The following is a 23925-nucleotide window of genomic DNA, read 5'->3' as shown; positions in this document are numbered from 1 at the left end:
GCGCTTGTTGCCTTCCAGTGCACAATTCCCTTCTCAACACCCTACCAGTCTGCTCTGCAGCTTTCCCCCAGCTCTGGGTAGAGGAGGGGGAACTGGAAATCACAAGGACCTGGGTCACATCCTGGCTCCCCAGTAACGCTGAGCCCACAGCGTTCAGTGCAGAGGTTTCCTGGAACACGTCCTGCACCAGCTGTGTGTGCCCCATGCTGAGGGTGAGGGGCCTGATGCCCAGCCCTGTGCTCATCTGAGGGGCTGGCAGGGATGCCATGGGTGTTAATCCAGCTGTCAGCCTCCTCCTGCTCTACAGGTCCCTCCACTTCCTGGTCAGCACTCCTCTGGGAGATTGCCCCAGCCTGGGGAGCTCAGGGGAAATGTTGTTCCCGTGAGTCAGGTCCCGGGGTTGTATGGGACTGGGATGGCTCAGCTGGGAGCCCCTGGAGCAGCCATTGCTGCAGCCCCTTTACCAGTGGCCAGGGCAGGAGCAGCCCCAGGAGCCATCCCAGAGCAGAAGGGCCAGCAGCAGCCCTGGGATGCGCTTGGCACAGCTCTGCCAGTGATGTCCTGGCAGGAGCCCTGTCTGCAAGGCAGTCTCCTGGCTCCAGCAGCCCCTTCCCTTTCCCAGGGTGTACTCCCAGGGCAGACACAGGCTGTGTCCTCCCCTCAGCTGCTGCCAGGACGTGGCTGCAGCCAAAGCTGGGCCTGTGTTCTGCTGGGGCCGGGATTTCCCGGAGCATTTGGGCTGGAGCTGGGTCAGTGCTGGCAGGGGCCACCCCTCTGCTCCCTGAGCTGAGGAGACCCACACGCTCCTGGGCCCTGGGTCCCTGCCAGACCAGCTTGTGCCCTGGCAACCTGCAGGATCCTCTGAGCAGGGCTTACTCCCCCAGCCCTGCGTCCCTCCCTCAGCATTTCTGCCTCTGGCTATTGCTCTGTTGCAGCCCCCTCTGCCCCGACTCCTTTGCTCTTTAACCACGTTCTCCTTGATGCTGTCTCCTGGCTCCCAGTGCCGGCCCCGGGGCTCTGGCCACAGCTCCTGCCTCGCAGCACCGAGCAGAGCCCTTAGCAGAGCTGGGGGGCCAGGGGCCAGCCGCAGTCCCAGCCCTCCATCCCTCACAGCCTCTCCCCATACCGCTTTGGCCCCTGCTGGGAAACAACGCGGCGATGCGGGAAGCTGCGGGAATGCGGCCGCGTGAAACCTTCCCGGCTCAGAGCATCCCCGGGGCCGCGCTGGGACCCCTGAGACGCGGCCGCCAAGGAGGCCACCGGCCCCCTGTGCCCCATCCGCAGCTCGGGGGGCGCGCACAGAGCCCCCCGGCTGCCGGGGCCGAGCCCGGCGCTCGCCGCGGGGCAGAGGCGGGTGATGCTGCGGCGGCTGCGCTCGGGCAGAGCCGGAGCCGCGGCACACGGCGCGGCCGGTGCTCGGCTCCTCATTTGCGTCACCGACCAGCAGCGGCATCAGCAGCGTCTCTTTTCTTCTCTTCTTCTTCATCCCCCCCCCCCCCCGCCCCCCCTTCATTTTCCGTCCAAAAATAACCCGAGCGTCCTCCCCCGGGGATGCTCTGCATCACAGCCTCGGCTCCCTCGCCCCCCCGTGCATTAGCCTGACAGCTGCTAAACGAAGCCATTATCTGATGTCACGTCACAACCTTCTTTAAAAGCACATTTGCAGAGTGCAGGATTGTTTCATTGTTCCGTGGGGGGAGCTGCGGGGATGGGCAGGAGGCCCCAGGTCGCCTCAGATGCCTCTGGAGAGGGCATTTCTCAGGGTGCTGGTGTGGGCTGTGCATCCCCATCCCTCCCTCTGGCTACTGGCACTGCTCAGGGAAACCAGAGGCTCTGCAGGCACCGGGAAATGGTTTTAACTGGGACTTCCCAGTGGTCTGGCTCTGTGGCAGGCAGTGGCAGCTGCTGACCCGCTGCCACACGCCCAGAATGGGGGTCTCCCTTGGCAGGACCCTGCCCTGCACATGCCCGAGGCTTTTCGTGCTCCCCAGGGAGGTGGCAGAGCCCAGGCAGCCTCCGGGGCTGCACGGGAGGGATATTTCCCACCCACCCCCGAGCTCTTCCCCGTGCTGAGCCGTGTCCCTCTGCCGTGCACTGCAGGGTGCAGCCAGTGCTGAGCTGTCCAGGGGGCAGATGAGGCAGCCCCCTTCTATGTTCTGCCTGAGGTTCTGGGGAGCTCCCCACCCCAGCCAACACATGGCCCATGGGAACTGCTGGGTGATGGCCATGTGTCATCAGGGCATGGGCAGGATGGGTCCCCAAAGCCCCCTGCCCTGTGAGGCTGTGTGAGCAGGGATCCCCCAAACCTTCACATCCTCTGTGCCACGGCCACGGGTGTCCAGGCGGGTCCCAGTGCCTCGGGACAGGACCTAGATCCCACGGGAGCAGGGAGACACCAGGGACTTGCACCAAGGCAGGATGTGGACCGTGGAAACCCCACCCAGAGGCATTGCCCCAGCATCCTGCAGTGAGGCACCAGCCTCTCCTGCCGGGCTGCAGCCCGGGGTGTGTGTGCAGGTCAGCCCAGGGCCCTGCCCGTGGCCTGAGGCTGTGCAAACTGCCTTCAGACAGCAGGATTAGTACTGAGGTGATACTGAACACCAGAGCTGCCCACGGAAGGACTTCATCATGTTCAAAAATATTTAATCCCAGCAATTTTCACAGAGTTCTTATAAAAACAGACCTGTATGAAGGAATGAAATGCTTGGTACATTTTTGGCACATTTTTTTTTCCTTTTTTCATTGTTTTTTTTCAACTTTTACAAATTACAAACACACATTCATTGCTCTGGAAGGAAACAAACCCACCCTGTGTCTCAGCTGTACACTGCAGAGATGCACTGACGTCCCTAAACTAAACCAGCCTCCCATGCTTACAGTTGCTGTTCTACAAGGATGAAGGAATGACACCAGCAGCCAAGGACACATTGGCAGCTTCACTGTCCTCCCCAGGGCCTGGCTGGGGGGCTGCTGGAATGAGGGGCCAGGGGAGATGACTCTTTGGGGCCACGTCCCTACAGATGACCCCTACAGCCCTGTTGGGGTCTGTCTGTGGCAGAGGTGAAGGCAGAGGGTGCTGAGGCTCAAAGTGGGGTTTGTTTAGAGTGGGACCAGCCTTGATGGGCTGATTCCTGCCTGTTATGCTCCCCTTGGGATGGTTTCCTGTGCTGGAGCATGGCCATGCTGCCTGCCCTCCTTCCCTTCCCCAGTACACCCCCTGCCCCTGCCCAGCCCTCAGCCCAGCGAGGTGCCAACACAAGGGGGTCGTGTGTCCACGGGGGGCTGGGTGGAAGGTGCTGGCTGGGCTGTGCGACCCAATCTCTGCCCGGTGCCACACGCTGGGGTGGGCAGTGGACCCTCCTGGAGCCCCACAGTGTGCCCAGCCTGTCCTGCTTACCCTGAGATGCCTCTGGGGACAAGGGGAGACAATGGGGGCTGTGCTGTGCTGGCCAGGGTCATGGCAAATGTCACACCACAGAGGAACAACTGCTGTGAGCAAATGGGCATCGGCCGCTCTGCTCCTGGGGCCCAGGGGGGTCCCCCACGGCTCCTGGGCACTGGGCTGCTGGGGGGTCACTGGAAATGCTTCTCTGCAGAGCTGTGAGTCCTGGCTGGCTGCCTCTCCAGAGCAAGGCGGAGCTGGTGTGTGCCAGGCAGCCCCTGCCCCCGGGCACCGGCCACAGCTCTCCTGAGCACGGGGACCCTGCGGCAGTCCCTGCGCCTGCCTCAGCTCCCAGCAATCAACCTCAGGCGCTTGCAACGGAGACTGTTTTAATTTTTAACAACATCAGAACCGCAAAAGTCCCCCTGTGTGTGTGTGGGCAGTGCCAGGGGGGCACGGCGGGCGCCCCTGTGCCCTGGCTCTGCCCCGGCTCCCGCTGCTGCCTGCGCCCAGGGCTCTGCAGAACACCTATTGCAGTTTAAATAGAATAAATACAGTGAAGAAAAAACAGTAAAATCTTCAACAAAGAGGCAAAAGGAAAGACAACAGCAGGGCCGGGGGGTCCAACCAAACTCCACGTGGTCTCTGGATTAGTTACTGAGGAAGTTCTATGAGAGCACATTAAGTTGGCAGCCGGAGACTCTCTTACCGCTGTCCTTATATCGACACCTCGTATTCTCTTGTTTCCTGCAAACAAGGAAAAGCCAGTTGAGGGCAGCAGCTGTACTTCAGGATCAGCTCCCCACGCCTGCATGGCAAAAGAGGCCCTGGGTGTCCTTCTTCTCCCTCCTCCCTCCAGAACCTGCAGCCCTTCTGCCTCCTCCTGCCTGCAGAGCCCACCCAGCCCCAGGAGCGACCCAGGGGATGGAGCATCTGGCCCCGGTGCTCAGCGCTCCAGCAGCGGGATGGATGGGCTCCTACTGCTGCAGGCCCGGCAGAACCCCTCACTTCCCTGTCACACAGTCCCCAGGGAGGAAGGGGCGCAGCAGGACTCACCCCTGTCTCATAAATCGGGTTGTCAAACTCGGTTTCTACTGTGATCTGGCTGTAGGGGTGGGAGTACATGAGGGGCAGGCGGAGGCTGGAGTAGTACCGACACCTGCGAGGGAGATGCCAGTCAGTGGGCTGCACAGGACCACCTGAGAGCAGAGCACAACCAGCCCCCTCCTCCCATGTCCCCCCATCCCAGCTTCCCACCAGCGACCCAGAGCAGCAGCTCAGTGCCCAGCTCCCCAGGACCATGCCCAGAGCAGCAGCTCAGTGCCCAGCTCTTCAGGACCATGCCCAGGCCATGTGGCTGTTGAGGGCACAGTGGTGCTGAGCCAGCCCTGGCTGTATCCCCATGGGGCTCTGCCCTCAGCCCCACTGCACGTCCCACCTTGTGAGATAGATGTATGCTCCTCCCAGCAGCAAGGAGATGATCAGCACTGGGATGAATATGGCTAAGGCCATATTTCCCCCCTCAAGTGACGTCTCTGCAGCAGCTTCTGCTACTAAAAGGACAAGATCTATTATGTCAGCATTTGAAAGCACCTTGTGATCCCCTCTCTGCCTCTGCTTCTCCCCTCCCTCCTCCTGGGCTCCACACAGGCTCTGGCCGAGGGCCCCACACAGGGCTCAGCCATCAAATGCTTGTCACTTACCTTCCAGAGCATGTTCAAAGCTGTCTTGATTCACTGGAAGAGAAACGGAGAGTTACTGGTGCGTGACTGGGTCTGACTGGGTGCTGGCAGCTGTGGCTGCACGGCCAGCCCAGGCTCGGGGTCCCTGTGCCCCACTGGATCCCAAACCATGCTGCAGGTCTCAGTGTCTGTGACGGAGTGCAGGGGCTGAGTGGCCTGGGTGAGCGAGGCACTGGCAGGGGGGCTCTGCCCGAGGAGGTGGTATCCTCCAGAGAGCCTCCCCTTACTCTCATTAGGGAGTAATCAAGAACGATTCATCCCTGCAGCTCAGTGGCAATGGGCAGATTGTCCCGTGTCCAGACTGCGCCCAGCCCTTGCTGAGAGCAGTGCCCAGAGCATTTCTGTGGCTGAGCTGCCCCGTGCCAGCAGTGCCCGAGGAGCCTGGGCAAACCACCACGGCAGGCAACGCAAGAAGAGCAAGTGAGTGGCCAGGCACCCCCCAGCAGTGTGAGCCTGCAGCAGAGGTCCCCAGGCTGTGCTGGGCTGGGGACAGAGGTGCTGCCTGTCCCCGTGGCCCCCCACAGCCCCCCCTGCCGTTACCTTTGCAGATGGGCAGGGGTCCGCTCCAGTGGGACGGCTGCCCCAGGATGCACTTGATGGTAACCTCCCCCATGAGTTCAAAGCCCTCGTAGCACATGAAGGTCAGGGACTCTCCTGGCAAGTAGAGGCGCTTGTAGAGGATTTGGTAGCCGTTTTCTGGCAGTCCTGGATTGTCACAGGCCAGCGACTCCTCGGCTGAAAGGGAAGAGGTCCCGGGGTGAGCCCCAGGGCTGGGGCTGCCGAGGGACAGAAGGAGCCTGGCAGGCAGGGGGGATGCCCCCAGGATGTCACCCCATCCCGCTTTCAGGGAGCCCACAGCTCTGCACCAGCCCGAGCCTGTCCCGAGCCCCGAGCAGGGTGAGCCAAGGGGCAGCAGGAGGAGCCGCCCGGACTTACAGACACAGTGCGGGAGCCGCGAGGTCCAGATGGGCGTCCCGGTCTCGCGGCTGTAGCAGGTGAGCAGGGAGCTGCCCTCCAGCACGAAGCCGGGGTTGCACGTGTACTGGATGGTGGTGCCCACCAGCAGCACCGGGTCGGAGATGAGGCGGGTCGAGTGCTCCACCTCCCCTGGGTCCGTGCAGTACATGACTGGGGACAAGAGGCCGTCTGAGCGGGGTCCCCGGGCGCCGCGGGGCAGGGGGAGGCGACGGGCACGGCAGCAGCGGCTCGGGACACTCACTCTTTTCGCAGAAGGGGGGGTCGCTGCTCCAGCTCAGGTCCCACTGGCACGTGAGGGTGTCGCTCCCCACGATGTCGTAGCCGGGGTCACACTGGTAGGTGATCTTGGCCCCTCTCACCAGCTCCGTGTGTGATGTGGTCTTCCAGCCGTTCTGGATCTCGGGCAGGTCGGAGCAGGAGTCGTTGCGGGACACCTCTGCAGCCCAGACAGACACTGGCCGTCACCCACCCGTGGCACAGCCCTCCCTGGGGCTGCTGCACGTGGGCTCCCAGCCCTCCACCTAGTGCCTGTGCCCTCCAGCCCCAGGCACTGCAACGGGCACAGCAGCCTGGTCTGTGGGTGGCATCCCCTGGGCAGAGGGAAAGGGCAGCAGGGCAGCAGTGGGGAAGGGGGGCTCTCTGAATCCTTCCCAGGAGTCCTCCTCTGACCTTAAAAGCAGGTGGAGGGCTGTGCTGATGGAAACAGGACAGTGCCTGTGCTGAGGTCAGGATAGAAAGAGCAACTTGGGAGCAGCAGGCTGAGCGCTGGCTGCAGACACTGTGGTCACAGCACGGCTGGTTTGCTCTGTCCAGAGCTTCCTGCCCTGCTCACCACGTGCCCGTGCCTGTGCCTGCCAAGCGCCGTGCCCGTGGCTGAGCCCAGCCGCCTGTGCTGCAGTGCACTGAGGAGGGACCTGCAGCCTCACAGGTGATCTGCATTGCAGCTTGCTCTGTTTGTCGTGACTGGGACTGTCAGCAGAGGCAAGAAAACATGCTTGGAAGAAGTCTGCCAGGGGAAGGCAGGCAGGGGGAGAGGCAGGCAGAGGGAGGGCAGGCTGCCATAGGGAGGGAATGTCCTTCCCAGTCCTTGTCCCTTCCCTGGGCATCAGCAGCCCCAGTCTGGCAGACGTGGCTGCACGGAAGGACAACGTGCACAGACATCTCCAGATGCAGCCTGAGCCTCTCTGGAGCAGGGAGCAGTGAACTGGGAACATCCATCTCAGAAGCCCATCCAGGGACTGGCTTCAGTGACCTTTCCTAGGAGGACAACTTGCTGTAGTGTCTCAGTGCCATTATCTTTGTGCCTGACTCTGTGTGTGCATGTAGACCCTACACCCCTTTTTTTCCTGCAGGTTTTCTCTCCCTGTTCTGCTCTGCAGTTGCACTGGGCCAGGCAAGTGCTAACGGGGACCATAAATGCTGCTGCCCTTCTGCAGAATGAGCCTGGAAGAGGGCAGATGTATGGGGACATCCCAGAACTGGCTGACCCAGAGACCTGCAGTGGGGCTGGGAGTTCCTGCAGGCCCTGGATGGGGTGTGGAGGGCAGTGCTGGGGTCACAGCACTTCTCCCCACTTCCCAACCCAGCACCAGCACAGTCTGGTCCGGCTGCACATCACAGTCCCCACCTGCACCGCAGTGACAGGGCAGGGGATGTACCCAGCACCCTGCTCTCCCTACCTATGTAGTTCATGATGAATCCTTGTCCCTTCCCAAAGATGAGCCCGGCAGGGTCTGAGTGGAACTGGATGGTGAGGTCAGGGCTGGAGGAGTAGAGCTTCTGAGGGCCGCTGCTGCCCACGTACTGCCCCAGGATGTGCGCGGTGAGCTCGTCCCCGTCGTAAATGGTGAGGATGTCGCTGTTGGTGAGGTTCAGGCTGGAAAGGAGAGCTTGGTTAGAGAGCAGCTCGGGCACGAAGCCCAGGCAGCACACAGCAGCGTGGGGCTCCAGGGTGAGTGTGTGCCCTGGCACTGCCTCCTGTCCTGTCTCCATCCCTGTCCCATCCCCATCCCTGTCCAATCCCCGACCCTATCCCATCTTCATCCCTGTCCCATCCCTGTCCCTGTCCCCAGGCAGACCGGGCAAGCCCTGTGCCACTGGCCTGTCCCAAGTGGGTCACCAGTGCTGGTTTTCAAATGGCAACCCCATATCTCACCCCGGCTCCATCCTCATGCTGAGAGCGTCGGGTGGCTCGGGGGGAGTGAGCCCTCCCACTGCCCCAAAGGGCCTGAAGCCCCCCACTGCACCCTGCCACGGGCTGGAAAAGGCCGGGACCACCGGGCAAAGGCTGGGACCAGCCCCTGCAATGCGGGCGGATGGAGCCCCGAGCCCGGGCCCACCCCTGGGGGTCTCCACACGCGGCGCCGGGAGCGTGGGCTGGGCCGTGGGAAGCAGCTGGTGGCGGTGGCCAGCACGGAGCAATGGTGGCCAGTAGGGAGTGATGGTGGCCAGCACAGAGCGATGGTGGCCAGCAGGGAGTGGTGGTGGCCAGTAGGGAGTGATGGTGGCCAGCAGGGAGTGGTGATGGCCAGCACAGAGAGATGGTGGCCAGTAGGGAGCGGTGGTGGCCAGCAGGGAGCGATGGTGGCCAGCAGAGAGCGGTGGTGGCCAGCAGGGAGCGATGGTGGCCAGCACAGAGCGGTGGTGGCCAGTAGGGAGCGGTGGTGGCCAGCAGAGAGCAATGGTGGCCAGCAGAGAGCGGTGGTGGCCAGCAGGGAGCGGTGGTGGCCAGCAGGGAGCGGTGGTGGCCAGCACAGAGCGATGGTGGCTAGCAGAGAGCGGTGGTGGCCAGCAGGGAGCCATGGTGGCCAGCAGAGAGCGGTGGTGGCCAGCAGGGAGCCGTGGTGGCCAGCAGGGAGCGGTGGTGGCCCGCGGATGGCGACGGGAGCCCAGGCTCGCGCCTGGAGCCGGGGGTCGCTGGCGAGCAGGACCAGCAGCAGGCTCCGTCCGGCGCGGCTGCAGCAGCGGGGCGAGGGGCGCACCAGGGGCTCCGTCCTCCCTCCTCGCTCCGGGGCGAAGGGCGGGTGATGGATGCGCGTGGCGGGGATGCAGCGGCGCGGTGCCAGCCCCTGCCCGGCCGCCCCCGCAGCCCCCCAGCCCCCCGTGCGCACTCCGTGCTGACAGCCGGGATGGACCGACCGCCACCGAGGCTCCCGGGTGCAGAGGAGCGCAGCCAGCACCCAGCACGCTGCTGCCAGGCAGGCGCTGGGGCAGGGACACCACCTCCTCCCCTTCCCCATGGATCCCCATCCCTTCCACGATGCCCCTGCTCCCGCGGGACGAGCCTCCAGCAGGTCTGAGGCTGAGGCAACTTTCCTACCGAAGCCTGGACTCGTGCACACGGGCAGGATCCATCCTGCTGTGCGTGCACAGCACCTGTGGACCCAGCACATGCTCAGTCCCTGCCCTGCACACCAGCCCCTCTAATTCAGCCTTGTTTGGAGATGCCTGAGCAGATCCCGAAACGTTTTATTAAGGATGTTCTTGGAAGGCACCCAGCTAATCCCCATGGCAACCTGACATTTGTAGTAAATCTCTGCTTTCTGTCAAACATGATTTTCTCAGTGACATTTATGTCTGATGACTTCAAATCGCTTGGCCTCCAGCTCTGCTCTGCCCAAGCACCCACAACGCCGCGAGAGCTGCACCGGGAGCTGGAGACAAAGCTTTAAAACCCTGATGACTCTGAGCCCCTACTTGAAACATGCCCTCATCTTGCAAACCCAGCACAGCTCAAAGGAGATCCAGGATTCCCTTTGCATCAGCAGCTTTACCGTGCCAAGGGCTCCCAGCCTGGCACTGAATCCTGCACCCCCCTGTGCTGCCGTCCCTGCCTGTGCCTGGACGGTGCAGCCAGCTCTGGCTGAGCAGCAGCTTCCCAAGCTGTGTCAGGGCAGCACCAAGGTCTTGGCTACTCACAGCTGGATGTCCAGGAAGAGCCTCTTCTCCTCTCCGACGTGGATCCTCCAGATGCAGTCCTCCCCCTCCGCATAGGGCTCCGGCCAGTTGGGGGACAGGATCACCCCCGCCACGGCCGTCAGCTCCCCGCCACACATGGCTGTGGGAGCGAGAGGGAGGCTGGGCTCAGGGCTCAGGGCACAGGGCTCAGGGCTCGGGAGGGTGCCCAGGGATGCTCAGCATCGCCCCTGGTGCAGGGACTGACCTCGGCACAGCGGCTCCGTGTCGTTCCAGTACGGGTCCCGCATGTTGACGCACTCGATGACGGCCGGGCCCTGCTCCAGGGAGTGCCCGGGGTCACACGTGAACTCCACCGTGGTGCCCAGGTTGTAGGTGGGGTCAGAGGTGGTGAAGTTCCCGTTCTGGATGTAGGGCTCGTAGCAGTGGCCCCGCTCAAAGGCTGGAAGACAACCACCCCCCCATTAGCCCTCATTAGGGGCACAGAGCTGGGGAGAACGCTGCCTTCCCCTGCTCCTTGCCCCATTCCCAGGTAGAAACCCATCCCTCCAGCCCTGCTGTGCAGGGATGGCCCCTTCCATGGTGTATTTCACAGGCAATTAGGGTTAACAACAGTTTATGTGTCCTGAGCTGTCCAGGCTTAACCAAACCCCACTTCCACTGTGTACCAGCGTCAGTAACGCACTTGCTGTGTTGCCAGTTGCTGCATTTGCTGAGCAACCTCCCCTGGGGTTACTGTGCATCACTGAGCTTGCTCAGAGGTGTGAGGCTCTTGGTGACTGATCCCAGCAGCAGGATGCACTTAAATGACAACAAGCAAATCTGTGTGAGCCACCCAGGCCCTGTCCCATGTCTCATCCTTGCTGCTCCCTGAAGGAGCTGGTGGGACTGGAGGATGGCAGCCAGGTGAGCGGAGCCAGGACAGTGCCATGCTATGGGGACTGAGGGAAGAGGACAGACTGGGTCTTTGATGGTGATGGCCACCACAGGCTGTGATTCCCAGGGCATTGATGACCTTTGCAGCCCAAGTTTGGAGGGGGCCCATCGTGGACACGGCACCTGCTGCTGGGGCAGGCACAGGGGACGTGTCCCATGGACACACAGCTCACCAGTGAACCTTTCTGTTGGAGTATATGGGATTTTATGATTTCTTTTCCTGTTTCTTGCTAGCTATTCCCCACAGCTACGAGTTTTGGGCTGCCCTGTGTGCCTACAGTGACGTGAGGAGAGCAGCACAGCAGAGGGCTGGGTCTGCCAGTGCCAGCGGCAGCCGAGACCCTTCCTGTGGCCACAGCTCTGCTAATTGCCTGCACATCCCGAGGCCCAGGAGCGTTGGCTGGGGCCATCCTGCTGCTCCCAGGGGTGCAGGAGTGGGAACACCTCACCTTCGAAGCGTATGTTGAAAGCTGTGGCGGCTGTGGGCTCCTCTGCCAGGAAGTCGATCCTGATGGAGGCTCCGTCACTGATGACGCCCTCGAAGGGCACGCTGGTGGCACGCAGCGAGTCGTACAGCACGGCAGACTGGTTGGTGTCCCCGCTGTACACCACCATCCTGCACGGGAGGGTGGCACACGGCACGTCACAGGGGAGACGTGTCCCTGCTCCCTCCCCCAGCGCCCTCCCTCCACTGCTCCTGTGTTTTAGAGAAATCCTGCAGACAGAACTTCAGCCCAGAGAAGGTTCTTTTACTGTATCATAAACAGGGGCTTGATTCTTTGATTTTTACTGCAAGCCATAAACCTGCTTTCCTGCCTGTTACCAGACTGAATGCTAATGCTGTTTAAACACCAGCATTTGTGAGCTTGTGCTCTGTGTAACAGAGGCTGATGGCCAGGGGCTTGCAGCTTCTTGTGCTGTGGCAATGAGCAGTGCTGGGCTCTGGGTATTTGAGGGACGAGAGGAGAGGTGTGACACAGCACACTGCATCACCTCACAGCCAGGGGGACCAGGAGGCCAGCAAGCTGCCCTGGCATGAAGAGCAAGGCCACAGGACAGCAGGGGCTGGTGCTCTGTGCCTTCCTCTTGTAGATCTTTTTGCTCCAAGACCCATCTTGCCTCCTGAGTGCTTGAATACCTAAATCAGGAACTTCCTCTTCTGCACTGAGACCCTTCTCTGCCCCTGTCCCCACCACCCTCTGGCTGGCAGCCTCCTCCGTGCTGCACCCCAAGCTCAGGTTGATGCTGCCTACCAGGACTGGGAGGGCAGGAGGTGAGAGGTGGAGGAGCTGGGACCAGCTTCCAAGCTTTAGTATATGTAGTACCCAGCAAAGCACCCACTCCTCACCCTGAGGCAGAGCTCTCGGGACACAGGGGCCCAGCACAGAGCTCCAGTAGCAGCCTGGGGAGCCTCACCTGTCCTTCTCGGTCAGCAGCAGCTTCTCAAAGTGCAGGTGCAGCTTCTGTCCCGGGGGAGCCCCAATGGCCCACACACAGTACATGCTGCTGGACTGGTTCCCGCTGTAGCTGGGCGAGAGCACGCGGCCGATGGTGGCATTGTGGACGGTCCCTCCGCAGGGCGCTGCCGACAGAGCACAGCCCCGCTGAGCCGGGCAGGGCACGGGGCAGGCAGAGGGCAGGGGCAGGCAGAGGGCATGGGGCAGGCAGAGGGCATGGGGCAGGCAGAGGGCAGGGGCAGGCAGAGGGCATGGGGCAGGCAGAGGGCAGGGGGCAGGCAGAGGGCAGGGGCAGGCAGAGGGCAGGGGGCAGGCAGAGGGCAGGGCAGGCAGAGGGCATGGGGCAGGCAGAGGGCAGGGGCAGGCAGAGGGCAGGGGGCAGGCAGAGGGCATGGGCAGGCAGAGGGCACAGGGCAGGCAGAGGGCAGGGGCAGGCAGAGGGTGTGGGGCAGGCAGAGGGCACGGGGCAGGCAGAGGCCAGGGGCTGGCCTCTGCACCCAGGGCTTCTGCACACCAACGTGCTGATGCCTGCCCAGCTCCTTGCAGCAGCTTTTAGTGTGGGAACCTCTTGCCCAGCCTGGCTTGACTCTGGCTGAGGTACACACACATCTCACACACACCTGAACTCTGTAACCTGCTTTCCCTGCCTAATTCAGGAACTCTGCTGCCCCCGGCGTGCAGACCCACAGTAGCTCGGGCTGCGCCGTGTTTGGGGCCAGACATTGCTCTCACTCACTCCCACAGCCACATTCAGCTCATGCACAAAGCAACTCTCAGCTTTTCCCTTTGGGGATCCCAGCTTTGCTCAGCTCTGGGGCTGGCGGGGTGTGTACCTGAGCAGATCGGCTCGGGGCTGCTCCAGTGCGGCCTCGATGCGTTGATGCACGTGAGCACCCGGGGGCCCTGCAGCTCGTAGCCCAGGTGACAGTGGAAATGTGCAATTCCACCCGAGTGCAAATCCATCACGGTGACATCTCCAAAGTCAGGCCTCCGAGGAAAGCTGCAGCTCAGCATAAACACTGGAAGAGGCACACACGTTTCAGAGCTCAGGGCTTGTTTGCTCCCAGCCACCCTGCAGTCGAGGGGGGAGTGCTGAGGACGTGCTGGATGTGCCCACAGGCAGACCCTGCTGCCACAGAGCCCTGACACAGCACCACGCTGCTGGCAGCTTCTCCACCTGTTACTGCTCTTGCCCAGACCTACTTTCTATTTTCGAAAGAATTTGCCTGAACTCATCTATTTTTTACAGCTTCTCAAGAGAAAAATAGACCCACAGTCTGAGTCTGAGCAGGAAGAGCTGCTGCACGGGGACAGAACGGGGCAAGGCGGGTGTGAGGAGCATAGCCAGTGCTGGGGCCTGGGGTGTTGCTGCCCCTCAAACCCTCTGCCCAGGGCACGGCACAGGCTGCTGCTCGCCCCAGACCCAGCTGATGCCCTGAGCATGGGCACACAGGGCAGCGGGAGCCTGGCTGTTGCTGGGGCAGAGCCTGGCATCCTCTCACCGCTGCAGCCCAGGGGGCTGAGCCCCATCCTGCCCCTCCTGGTGTGTCCACGGCCGAGAGACACCCACCCTGGTAGTGCAGCTGGAAGGTCCCCACCACCTCGTCCTGGAAGGTGCGGAAGTAGACGGAGATGGTGTTGGTGGGGCTGCGGATGACCTGTCCCTCCACCAGCAGCGTCTGGTTGGCCAACACCACGAGAGCATCGCCGTCCACGCCGCGGATGGACAGCACCTCCCCGTCAGACAGGTTCACGCTCTTCACCTGGGGGGGAGCAGAGACCCATCAGCTGCTGGGGGCAGAGCAGGGGCCTCATGGGGGGCTGGGTCAGCAGACACGTCCCAGCCCACTGCAGAGCGTGGCATCACCACAGCCTTCCCTCTGCCCTGCTCTGAGCACTGGCAGCTCGCTGGGGCTGAGATCAGCGTGTCTGGTGGCAATGCAGCAGTTTGTGCCATGCATGAGCCCAGGAGACTCCCATGACAGCCAAGACCTTCTGCCTCCCCAGAACTGCGGGTGCCAGCAGCTGCAACTGCTCACTTGAGACCTGTTTCAGAGTTGAGTGCTCCTGAGCTGACTGGCATCTACTTCCCTGCTGCAAATGGGGATCTGGACAGGCTGGTAGAGGCAGTGAGGGTGAGGCAGGAGGAAGGTGGAGGGACACTGTGAGTCCCAGGTCAGGGTAGTGGTGGGCCCCAACTCCACCCTTGTCATCCCTGGGAGCAGCCATCAGCGTGGCCATGACCTGGGCTCATCAGTCCCAGCTGGGGCTGTGCTGTCAGGCACAGATCTGCAACCAAACCAGGGCACTTCTGTGGGGCTCAGTGCTCACCATCCACCCCATGCACCAGGGATCCTCCCCAGGATCCCCCATCCACACCCAGGAGTGGATGGGGAGTCACCCAGCAAATGCCTCTAATGAGTAGTCCCAAAAGGCTTTAATTATTATTTGGAAATAGCTGAAAAGTAACTTCACATTTGCATTTCACGTCGATTTAGCTTAATAAATGGGCTCACACTTCAGCAGAAAGATGCTCATCAGATCATTTGTTTCCTTAAATGTGTGAGGACCAGGGCTCTATATTTAGCATCACCCCACAGCCTCAGCCTGTGATTGCGAGCGCTCCCGCTGCTGTTGTGACTGGAAGGGTTTGTTGTCACAGCCCTGCCCGTCTCCCTCACCCTGCACACGAGGCAGGGACATGCCTGGTGCCCAGGGCTGCTGGTGGTGCACACAGAGCCACCCACAGTGCTTGGCATCCTCCAGCCTCTGCGTGAGGGAGCGAGTTACCCTCAGGAGAAATGACTCTGACCCTGTCTGCCCCAAAGGTCCGTAAGCCTGGGAAAAGCCCTGCTGTGGGGCTGGGCTGAGCCACCCCAGGCTGGGTCAGAGCTGCCTGGCTTCACCCAGCCACACTTTTAACCCCAGGAGGAGCTGATTTTGCCTTATTTTGCAGCAGGGTGCTGGGTCACTGCAGAGAGTCTCTGTCCCTCACTGCAGGGACAAGCAGCCCTCAGTTCCCACGGGCGCTGCACAGTGTGCTGGGAGCACAGAGCGAGTGTGTGCCCCACTCCCCAGCCTGCCCTGGGGCATTTCTCCTGCCCTGGGGCATTTCTCCTGCCCCAGGTTGTGTGCTGAAAGTGCTTCTTCCCAGCACAACGTGCACACAGTGTGTCTGGTGGGATGGCTCAAATTTGATTGTAAATGCAGGGGATGAACTAATTGTGACTGGGGATGAGTGATTTGGAGTGCCGGGGTCCAGGGATGCTGAGGGCTACATACAACACTAATGGCTTTCCCTAGCTCCCCCTGGGATGGGGTTTTGCTCCTCAGACTGGGTCTGAACCACTGCAAAGACATTTCCAGGGTGTTTCTAATACACTTTGTTCTGAAATCACTCTAAGACAAACCTGCTCCCCAGCTAGCTTCCTCTGGTGACGATGGGCATCAAACACACTCTCTGGCACCGAGTCACTCCAGCGAATTAGAAAGAGAAATGTTCTGGGGTGCTCCCTGAGCTGCTGATTGCAGCTGAGCCGCTCTGCTCTGCCTCCCCAGCTCTGCTGCTGGGAAGGGGTTTCAGAGGAGCTGCTCAATGTTGCAGCATCTCTCCAGCCCTTTGCAGGGTGCTGTGGGGTGGGGGCTCTGAATCAGCCTCCCCCTTCTGTAAACCAAGCTGGGAGGAGCCTGGAGCAGAGGTGTCATGGCAAAGCACCCGGTGCCAGTGCTGGTGCCAGAGCTCCTCAGAGGAGCTGGTCCCAGAGCAGCCGGCGGTGGCCTCGTGCCAGGGACCATCAGCCCTGTGAGAGGGACCATCTGTGTATGCTCCTGCCAGGGGCTGGGCAGCACCAGCTCTTGCTTTACCAAGGCTGCACCAGTGTCAGCTCCTAAAGAGTCTGTTGGGAAGACAGGAGGGATCCTTGGTTCAGGCTGCCAGCCTCGCTCACCCACTACAAAAATCTCTCCAGGGAAATTCTATTTCCTGCCAAGAAGATTCAAGAATCTTAAGAGTCAAGGTGGTGTAAGTAAGCACTGGGAGGGCTGGTGGCTCTGCAGCTTCTGGGGCTGCAGCTGTGCAGCCTGGGGCATGGGACAGCCCAGGGCAGGCACAGCCCTCCCCAGGATGCTGAGAGGGAGCTCCATGGGCTCTCCCAAGGTCCCTGTGTGGGTGACCCCCTCCTCCCATGCCAAGTCAGCACATTCCTGTCCCAAGGCTCCTCTTTTCTCCTGCAGATGCCTTTAACAAGATCCACAGAGCTGAGGCAGCACTTGACCATCAGTTGCTCTGTGTTCTTCATGACACATGCTGAATCCTGGGGGGAGACCTTGCCCCACACTCTCTGGGACATCTTTCCTCAGGTCCAGCCTCCAGCAGGACCCGCTGAGACCGAGCAGCTCTCCTGATGGGCCAGGCTCCACACAGAGCCTGTCCAACCCAGCTCTCCAGGCTATGCCACTGCAGAGCAATGCAGTGCCTGCCCAGCCTGGCTCCTCCTGAGCAGATCTGGCTCCAAAGCTCAGCCACAGCAAACCCACGTCAAAGAGGAATCTCCCGTGGATCACTTCTGCAATCACACCATCCTGGCAGGAGCACTCAGCCCCACTTCTCCCCCAACAAGGTCTCCCCTGTCCATCTCCATTACAGGAGATGTGAATTAAACCCAAATCACTTAAATGTTAACCAATTATCCCCATCAGGGTGAGGCAGCTGAGGAAGTTGCACTGTGTTACTCCTGCCCTCTGTGATCAGCCTCGGAGCCAATGAAGACTCAGCCCTTGGACACGGGAAATGATTAAAAAGCAATAGAAGGGAGACAGTCAGTGCCAAGGAGAAGAAGCAGCAGGGAGGTATTGGCTGTCCTGCCTGCCATGGGCATTGCTCCCAGGAAGGCTGGCACATGGTGGATGAGCACTGGTACCCACCATCCCTCAGCTTATTGTGCCACCCCTTACTCTGCTTCCTGGACCTGTGAGCCACCTCTTCCAGTGCCAGTCCTCCCTGCCAGCCCCAGCTCTGCTGGTAGGAAACACCACAGATTTGGGACTGCCACCAGACTACCAGCTGCAGTGCAGCACAGAACGAGGCCATGTGCTTGGTTTACAGGTAGGGAAACTGAGTCACGGTGCTGGGCTAGTCCCTGGGCCCTACGCTGTCCCTGTGCACTGCTGCATGTCCTGGCTTCTGGGAGGGGAGGTGGGGGATGGTGATAGCTCCTGATTACTGGTCCTTGTGCTGTGCCATGCCCTATTTCCCCTGTCCTGGGGCGAGGGGCCAGGACGCTGCTGGGTCTGGGGTGTGTGGGGACTGGCTGTGATGGGACAGCCGGGTGTTTCCCCACTGCCTGCAGCAGCCTGTGCAGGGACAGCCCTGGGTCTGGGACTGGCTGTGATGGGACAGCCAGGTGTTTCCCCACTGCCAGCAGCAGCCTGTGCAGGGACAGCCCCGGCTCCAGCTCCCCTGGCTGCTGCTCCTGCAGCTCAGCGGGAGCGGCTGGACACGGGTCCTTACGGCAGAGTCCGTTCGTGGCAGCAGGGGGAAGCCTCATCCATGGGACCAGAGCTTCCTGCACCAGGGTGGGCTTGCTTTGCAGCTGGGTTTAGTGCAGACACGGGCAGTGTTTCTGCACCACATCTGCCTTCTCCATCAGCGTGTGTCCTGTGGGATGTCCTTTGCACGAGCTAGAGAGAGGGGATAAACCTGTTGCTCGCTTGCCATGAGTGCTATTCCTTGCTTCCTTGGCACATAAATCACATCACTGCTGCTGCCTAAATGGTTAAAAAGGCTTCTGCAGAGCTCAGTGCCTGCAGCGTGGGTCAGGCACTCGCTGCCATGTTGGAGCACATCAGTTCTGTTCCTGGGCACATGCAGAGGGGCCCAGAAGCAGCTGGGGGGGAGCGGCGGGGCAGGGCTGGAATTGGCAGCCCCCTCCTCTCCTTGGCAGTCTCTGCACAGCTGCTGCCCACCCTGGGGCACAGGCTTTGCTGCGCTCAGCTGCAGGCAGCAGCTCTGGGGTGCTCAGCACTGCTGCCTGCAGCCCCAAGGCTCATCCTCCTCAGCTCCAGCCAGTGCCCATCCAGCTGGGTGGCTCAGCCCTGTCTGTCTGCCCACGGGAACCAGCCCAGGCCACACGGCGTGTGCTCAGCCACTCCAGATGCGGCCGTGCTCAGGCAGCGCCGACCTGCTGTTGTGATTTAATTCGTCTGAAATGCTCAGAAGCATCAGCAAAGTGAAATGCAAAGCTCGGGGGGGGGGTGGAGAGGCTAATTTAATGCTCCATTAAAACCTCAGCTCACAATGGAGCGGGGTCAGGAGCGGTGTCACCCGATGGATTACGGATAGAGGCGAACCAACAGCGGAGCGGCCTCTCTTCAGCACCCTGTGGATTTGGGGAGACAGTTGCTGCTGTGGAGAAGTGTCTGCAAGGCCACACATCCCTGTGCTGGCAGCTCCCAGGGCTCCCTGCCCATGGGGCTCCCTCCCATTGTGCACAGAGGTCAGCCCCTGGCATGTGCCCGTGGAGGGACGGCGGGAACTAGCGGTAGTTTGCTGCTTCAAATGCACATTCTTAACTAGAAGGATTAAAAGTTAATGGATTTTAATTGCATGCAAATGGTGACATGGGGAACACTGCAAGAACAAGGAAGGATTGCACACCAGAGCGTGGAGACTGTGGACTGACGGGGTTGGAAGCGTGTCAAGGCCCCTATCCTGCTCCCAGCCTCTGGTATTTCAGGGAGAGCTGATCTAGCACATTGGCCTGGGAAAAATCAACCTTTTTGCCTGGGAAGGGGCTTCTTAGCAAGTGCAGGTGCCTGGGGCAGCCGTGCTCAAAGCTGTGGGTGCTTGGCATCACTTGCCACTGCAGAGCAGCGGGGCCAGGCCATGATGCTCCCCCCAGCCAACATGCCTCTCACCTGCAGCTCGACGCCGTAGCCCGTGTAGACGGTGACGTTGTAGGTACACTCCAGGTAGCTGTGCCGGGGCAGCGGGGGATAGTCCGTGGAGTCGATGTAGCCCTCGGGGTCGTGGAAGCTCATGCTGCAGAGGACTGAGGAAAAGCTGTGTCAGTGACTGCCCAGGGGAACAGCTCATCCCAAAGCTCCCGCTGCCCTAACCCCAGCACCCAGGCCCCTGCTCCAGGGGCTGATCCCACTGGTTTTAAGCAGCCCCACAAACCCTGGGCAGTGCCCCCCCTGCTGCTCCCTGGCCCCGTGCTGCTTACCCGGGGTGGGCTCCGTGGTTATGACAGTGGTGGTGATGATGGTGGATGTGGTGGTTTCCTGGCTCTCTTCTGACACTGAGCCATGTGCCTCTCTCTCTGCAGCGCTCATCCAGCTCCCGGTGGCGTCGGTGGGAGCCGCGGTGGGAGCTTCGCCCGTGGTGCCGGGGAAGGGACGAGGCACGGCCGGTGGCAGCGTGGATGGGGAGATCTGCAGCACAGGCTGGCTGGTGGTGGCCTGACCTCCCCAGGGCAGCTCAGGGGAGTTCTGCTCCATGTCCCACGCCACGGTTGCTGCTTCTGATGGTGTGTACGGCTCTTGGGAAGTGGTGGGGAGCCCGGTGCCCAGTGAGACGGTCAGGGGGGCAGCCCCGGGGGGTCCTGCCACGGTGGGCTTGGGCCTCAGATGCTTCCTTGGCGTATTTACTTGCTTTAACGTATGTGGCTTTTTCTTAACATGGAAAGTTTGTTTTGCATCAGTGGCGGGGGCAGTGGTGGGCACTGGCAGGACGTGGCTCTGCACCAGCAGCGTTGTTTCCTCCAATGCCGGCGCGGTGCCGTCCTCGGCGGCTGGCAGCAGGTTGAGGGCAGTGGCATGCCTGAGCTCCCCAGCTCTACCAGCTGAGCCCGTGGTGTGCCCAATCTCCCTGGCTCTGCCAGCTGAACCCATGGTGTGCCCAATCTCCCCGGCTCTGCCAGATGAACCCGTGGTGTGCCCGAGCTCTCCGGCTCTGCCAACTGTCTTGTCCATCGGCTCATCCACAGTGAGAGGGTCTGGGCTGGCTGGGACCAGTGCTGCCCCTGATCTGCCATCTGCAAGAAAGATGGAGAAAAGTGTCACTTTGGCAATTCTGGGCATGGAATTCTAGCTGTGGCAGTGGCACGAAATCAGCCCCCTGGGAGCCGCAGCTGATTGAGTGCCTGCCGCTGCCCCAAATGGGCTCGTTATGGGGAAGCAGTAACGAGCTTGCGCTGATTCCCTGGAAGCTGTGTTTCTGCTGAAACTCAGTGGCCTTATCTCACCATTTCAGAGCTGCTATTCTGTCTCTTTATCTAGAGGTCAGGGGGGTTCAGTCGCTCCTGCTGAGCGTGTTGCTCTGGCTTGGTCTCTGTGAAAAGCCCTTTTCTCTTTGCAGTTGTCACCAGCAACTGTGGCTGTTCCAAAGCGCCGGGTCAGGCTGCGGCTCCTTCCCATTGTCTTCCTCAGGCTGCTGCCCGGCAGGGACCAGACACCGATTAACCATCGTCCTCCACCTCCCGTGGCAAAGCATCACTCGCTCTGCGAGGGGCTTCACCCCAGGCAGGCGCTGACCTTCTGTTGGGCAAAGCAACACACGGGCAGGAAAGAGCAGTAGAAGGAGCACCGAACAGGGGCTGTCACCGTGTGACACGGCTTTATTCACCAGCAGCACTGAGGCTGGCTGGGCCATGCCACAGAAAGCTCTGGGAGGCAGAGTCAACGTTTTCCATGGAAACAGCAGTTGCCAGGGAAGGTGCTGAACGTGCGGTCCTCAAACGCTGTCATCGCAGCCCCCTCAGCTCCCCTGGGAGGGTTTGGAGCCCAGTCCCCCAAACACAGGATCTTGCGTTGACTTTAACTCGATACTTCGTGTTTCTAATGCTGCTGATTAAGGTAGGACCGGAATGAGAAGGAAGAAAGGAGCTCCAGGATGCACAGCCTGAGCCCCTGGGCCGGTGCTGGGTGGCTGCTGCAGGGGACGACAGTTCCCTCAGAGTCTGTCACGTCTTTGCAGCCAAATGCCTGAGCGCCGGCACAGGCTTGGGCAGAGGATGGGGAAGCGATGGAGCACCGATGAGCTCACCTGGCTTTGCTCCTCCTTCCCTGAGCTCCTCCTGTTTCACCTGGGCATAGAACACTGCTCTCAGCCACACTTCCCACCCTGCCCGAGTATTTTGCATGGAGGGCTACTGATGGAGAAGGAAGTTGCAGGTGACTGTAGAGGGCGGCTGCTTGTGATGCTGCTCGTGCTCCTCGCTCCTGCACAGCCCCTGCCAGGCCTGCTGGTACCTGGGTTGGTCCTTGGCCCAGCTCCCTGGTGCAGCCATGCCCATAGCCATGCCCACCCCAAGCTTCTGCTCTCAGAGCAGCCCCAGGCCAGTCCCTGAGGGCTTCCCAGCCTCACCCCTTATGTACCCTGTGACTTAATAAATTAGTTCTTTAATTAGCAGTGGTTCAGCACATTCATTAGCCAATTCCCTCAGCACATTAGGAGACATTTCACACATGTCATTTGCAACCACTGACTTGTGTCAGCTCTGAACAATCTCCCACAGCTCCTCCCAGGGAGGCTGCGCCTCAGTGTCCCTGCTGCTGGGGGGTGGCCAGGGGGCCCCTACACTCTCTGCTCATTTCTGAGGGTCTTTGCCTCCCTTTCTGTCCTCTGTCTCTGGGCTGATCCTGGCTTCCATGGGCATCTTGCCATGGGATGACAGGAGGAATTGGTCCCCAAGGCAGTGCCAGCATCAGCTCTCCCTCACTGACAAGTTTTGCAGGGCTCTTGTGTAGCGGCTGCCTGGTGCCAGCTCTCCCACTGCCACGGCTCAGCTCAGAGGTTTTAGTGCTCTGCAGCAAAACAGGTTCTCCACTATGGGAGAAGATGGGGCTGTTGGACAAGAAGGTGTCACAGCCCCAGGAGGGGGCTTGGGGACAGGTGGGACATGGTAGAACACTGTCTGACAGTGGGACAGTCAAGTTGTCCCACAGGAACCCCTGTCCTTAAAGCCAGTGTGTTACCAGGAGCAGCAAAAGAGCGTCCCTGGGTTATTTATCATGTGAACTCTAATTCTTAATGGATGTTGCTGTTAAACCATATTTTATGCTTTCAGAAAGTTGACTAATTTCTTATTAGATTCTTTGCCAGGATGCATTTAAACGATTCTGTCCTTAACAAAGCATGAAATAAAACACTCTGTACAGAGACTCTGTAATGAGGTATTTAACATGCCTCCGTTTGTAAAGGGCAGTGGTGTATTTCAGGGCAGCGAACGCAGCAAGGCTGGAGGGGGGAGATGGGGGCATGAGGGGGCCCTGGCATTGGTGATTAATAAGGGCATATTCCATGATACCAGAAAGAGAAGTGATTCATGATCTTAGCTCCAGATTGCATTGCCACCCCCAAAGTGGAGCAGGGGCTCCAGCACATCCCTGGGATGTGCCCCCCACATGCCTCCTCCCCAATGGGGGGCAGAGCCTCTGCACATGAAGGGGATGTCACTGTGTGCAGAGGTAAGTTTGCCTGTCCCACAGACTCTCTGGGGTGAGGGGGGATTTAGGAAAAGCAAAGAGCAGCAGCAGAACTGAGTACCCTCACCCTTAAGGAAGGATGCTTCTGTATTTGATGCTAGGATGAGGGTAGGCTTTGGCAAGATACATTCCACACCATCTGAATGCAGACAGGTTCTCCCAACCTCCCAGGACTACAGGGCAATTGTGGTGAGAGGTGAGGTTTGTAATCATATCGTGGCTCATACAGCTGGAAGCTCTGCAGCCCCTCTCCCCTCCCAGGAGCACAGAGATGCAGCTCAGACACCGAATGCCACATCAGTGCTAAATAAAACACTGTGCCCTTATCAATTCTGTGGATTTTCTCCAAGTTGCTTTAGCAAAACCATTATGGTAGCAGCAGGCAGGAAATGTCAGCATGGGATGGTTGCTTGGGGTGTGCTCATAGCCAGGCTCTCACTGTCTGCTACCCACTCCCAGCACAGGATGAAGCTGTTTAGTATCACCCCACGCTCCCCACCACTCACCCAGCCCCATGGGATGCTCAGCTGGAGGCCAGGGCAGGTGGAGCAGGACCCTTCCTGGCAGCCAAAATCCATCCTGTTCTGCACAAGCAATTGATCTGGAGCCACTGAGCTGGTGGAAGGGAAATGATCACATTTGACCTTGATCTAATCTGCTAAACCAGCTCCAGAGGAAGTAAACGCTATCGAGATGTACAAGGGCTTTATCTCGTATCCTGATCGGGAGCACTCTGCAGGCGGTTTGAGGCTGGAAAGGCTTCTCCAAACCCACGAAAGCCTCCGTGAGCAGCCCCTGGGCACGGCACAGCAGCAGGGGCACTGCGCTCTGCACCGCGGCTGGGACACCAACGGCCGGCACAGCTTGGAGCACGAGTGACCTTAATGCAAAACGACAGCTCGTCTTCAGGTCTATTCTGGGATCCGCCTGGATACCGGCGTGTAAGCAGCGAGGAAGGAAGCTCAGCTCTGGGGAGGACGTCTCCAACCAGCTTGCACTCCCCCACGGTTTATACTTAGCTGCCAGGAAG

The 23925-nt window shown here is 60.4% G+C and overlaps 1 protein-coding gene across 1 annotated transcript; it reads right to left on the bottom strand.

The window, feature by feature from the left end:
• Window positions 1-4002: 4002 nt before the first annotated feature.
• On the bottom strand, window positions 4003-23475 carry SEZ6L (seizure related 6 homolog like). Its single transcript, XM_062009807.1, has 17 exons — window positions 23402-23475; window positions 19634-20443; window positions 19326-19459; window positions 13981-14173; window positions 13244-13429; window positions 12370-12535; window positions 11403-11569; window positions 10265-10459; window positions 10021-10159; window positions 7782-7978; window positions 6344-6538; window positions 6061-6252; window positions 5665-5859; window positions 5086-5118; window positions 4821-4935; window positions 4439-4541; window positions 4003-4129 (listed from the first exon to the last, which is right to left on the bottom strand). The coding sequence occupies exons 1-17, from the start codon at window positions 23409-23411 to the stop codon at window positions 4100-4102; spliced, it is 3060 nt and encodes a 1019-aa protein (XP_061865791.1). The 5' UTR covers window positions 23412-23475; the 3' UTR covers window positions 4003-4099.
• Window positions 23476-23925: the final 450 nt, after the last annotated feature.

Source organism: Colius striatus, chromosome 17 (genome assembly GCF_028858725.1).
Source record: "Colius striatus isolate bColStr4 chromosome 17, bColStr4.1.hap1, whole genome shotgun sequence".
NCBI lineage: Eukaryota > Metazoa > Chordata > Aves > Coliiformes > Coliidae > Colius > Colius striatus.
Note: the sequence above shows the minus strand (reverse complement) of the source record. Positions and strands in the feature narration are given on the sequence as shown.

What these genes read in the sequence shown, in the direction of transcription:
- SEZ6L (XM_062009807.1), bottom strand. An exon ending in CTGCTGACCGAGAAGGACAG is followed by an intron (nt 11,570 to 12,369) that starts GTGAGGCTCCCC and finishes CCTCCCGTGCAG; the next exon opens with GATGGTGGTGTACAGCGGGG. An exon ending in TTTCAACATACGCTTCGAAG is followed by an intron (nt 10,460 to 11,402) that starts GTGAGGTGTTCC and finishes GTTGTCTTCCAG; the next exon opens with CCTTTGAGCGGGGCCACTGC.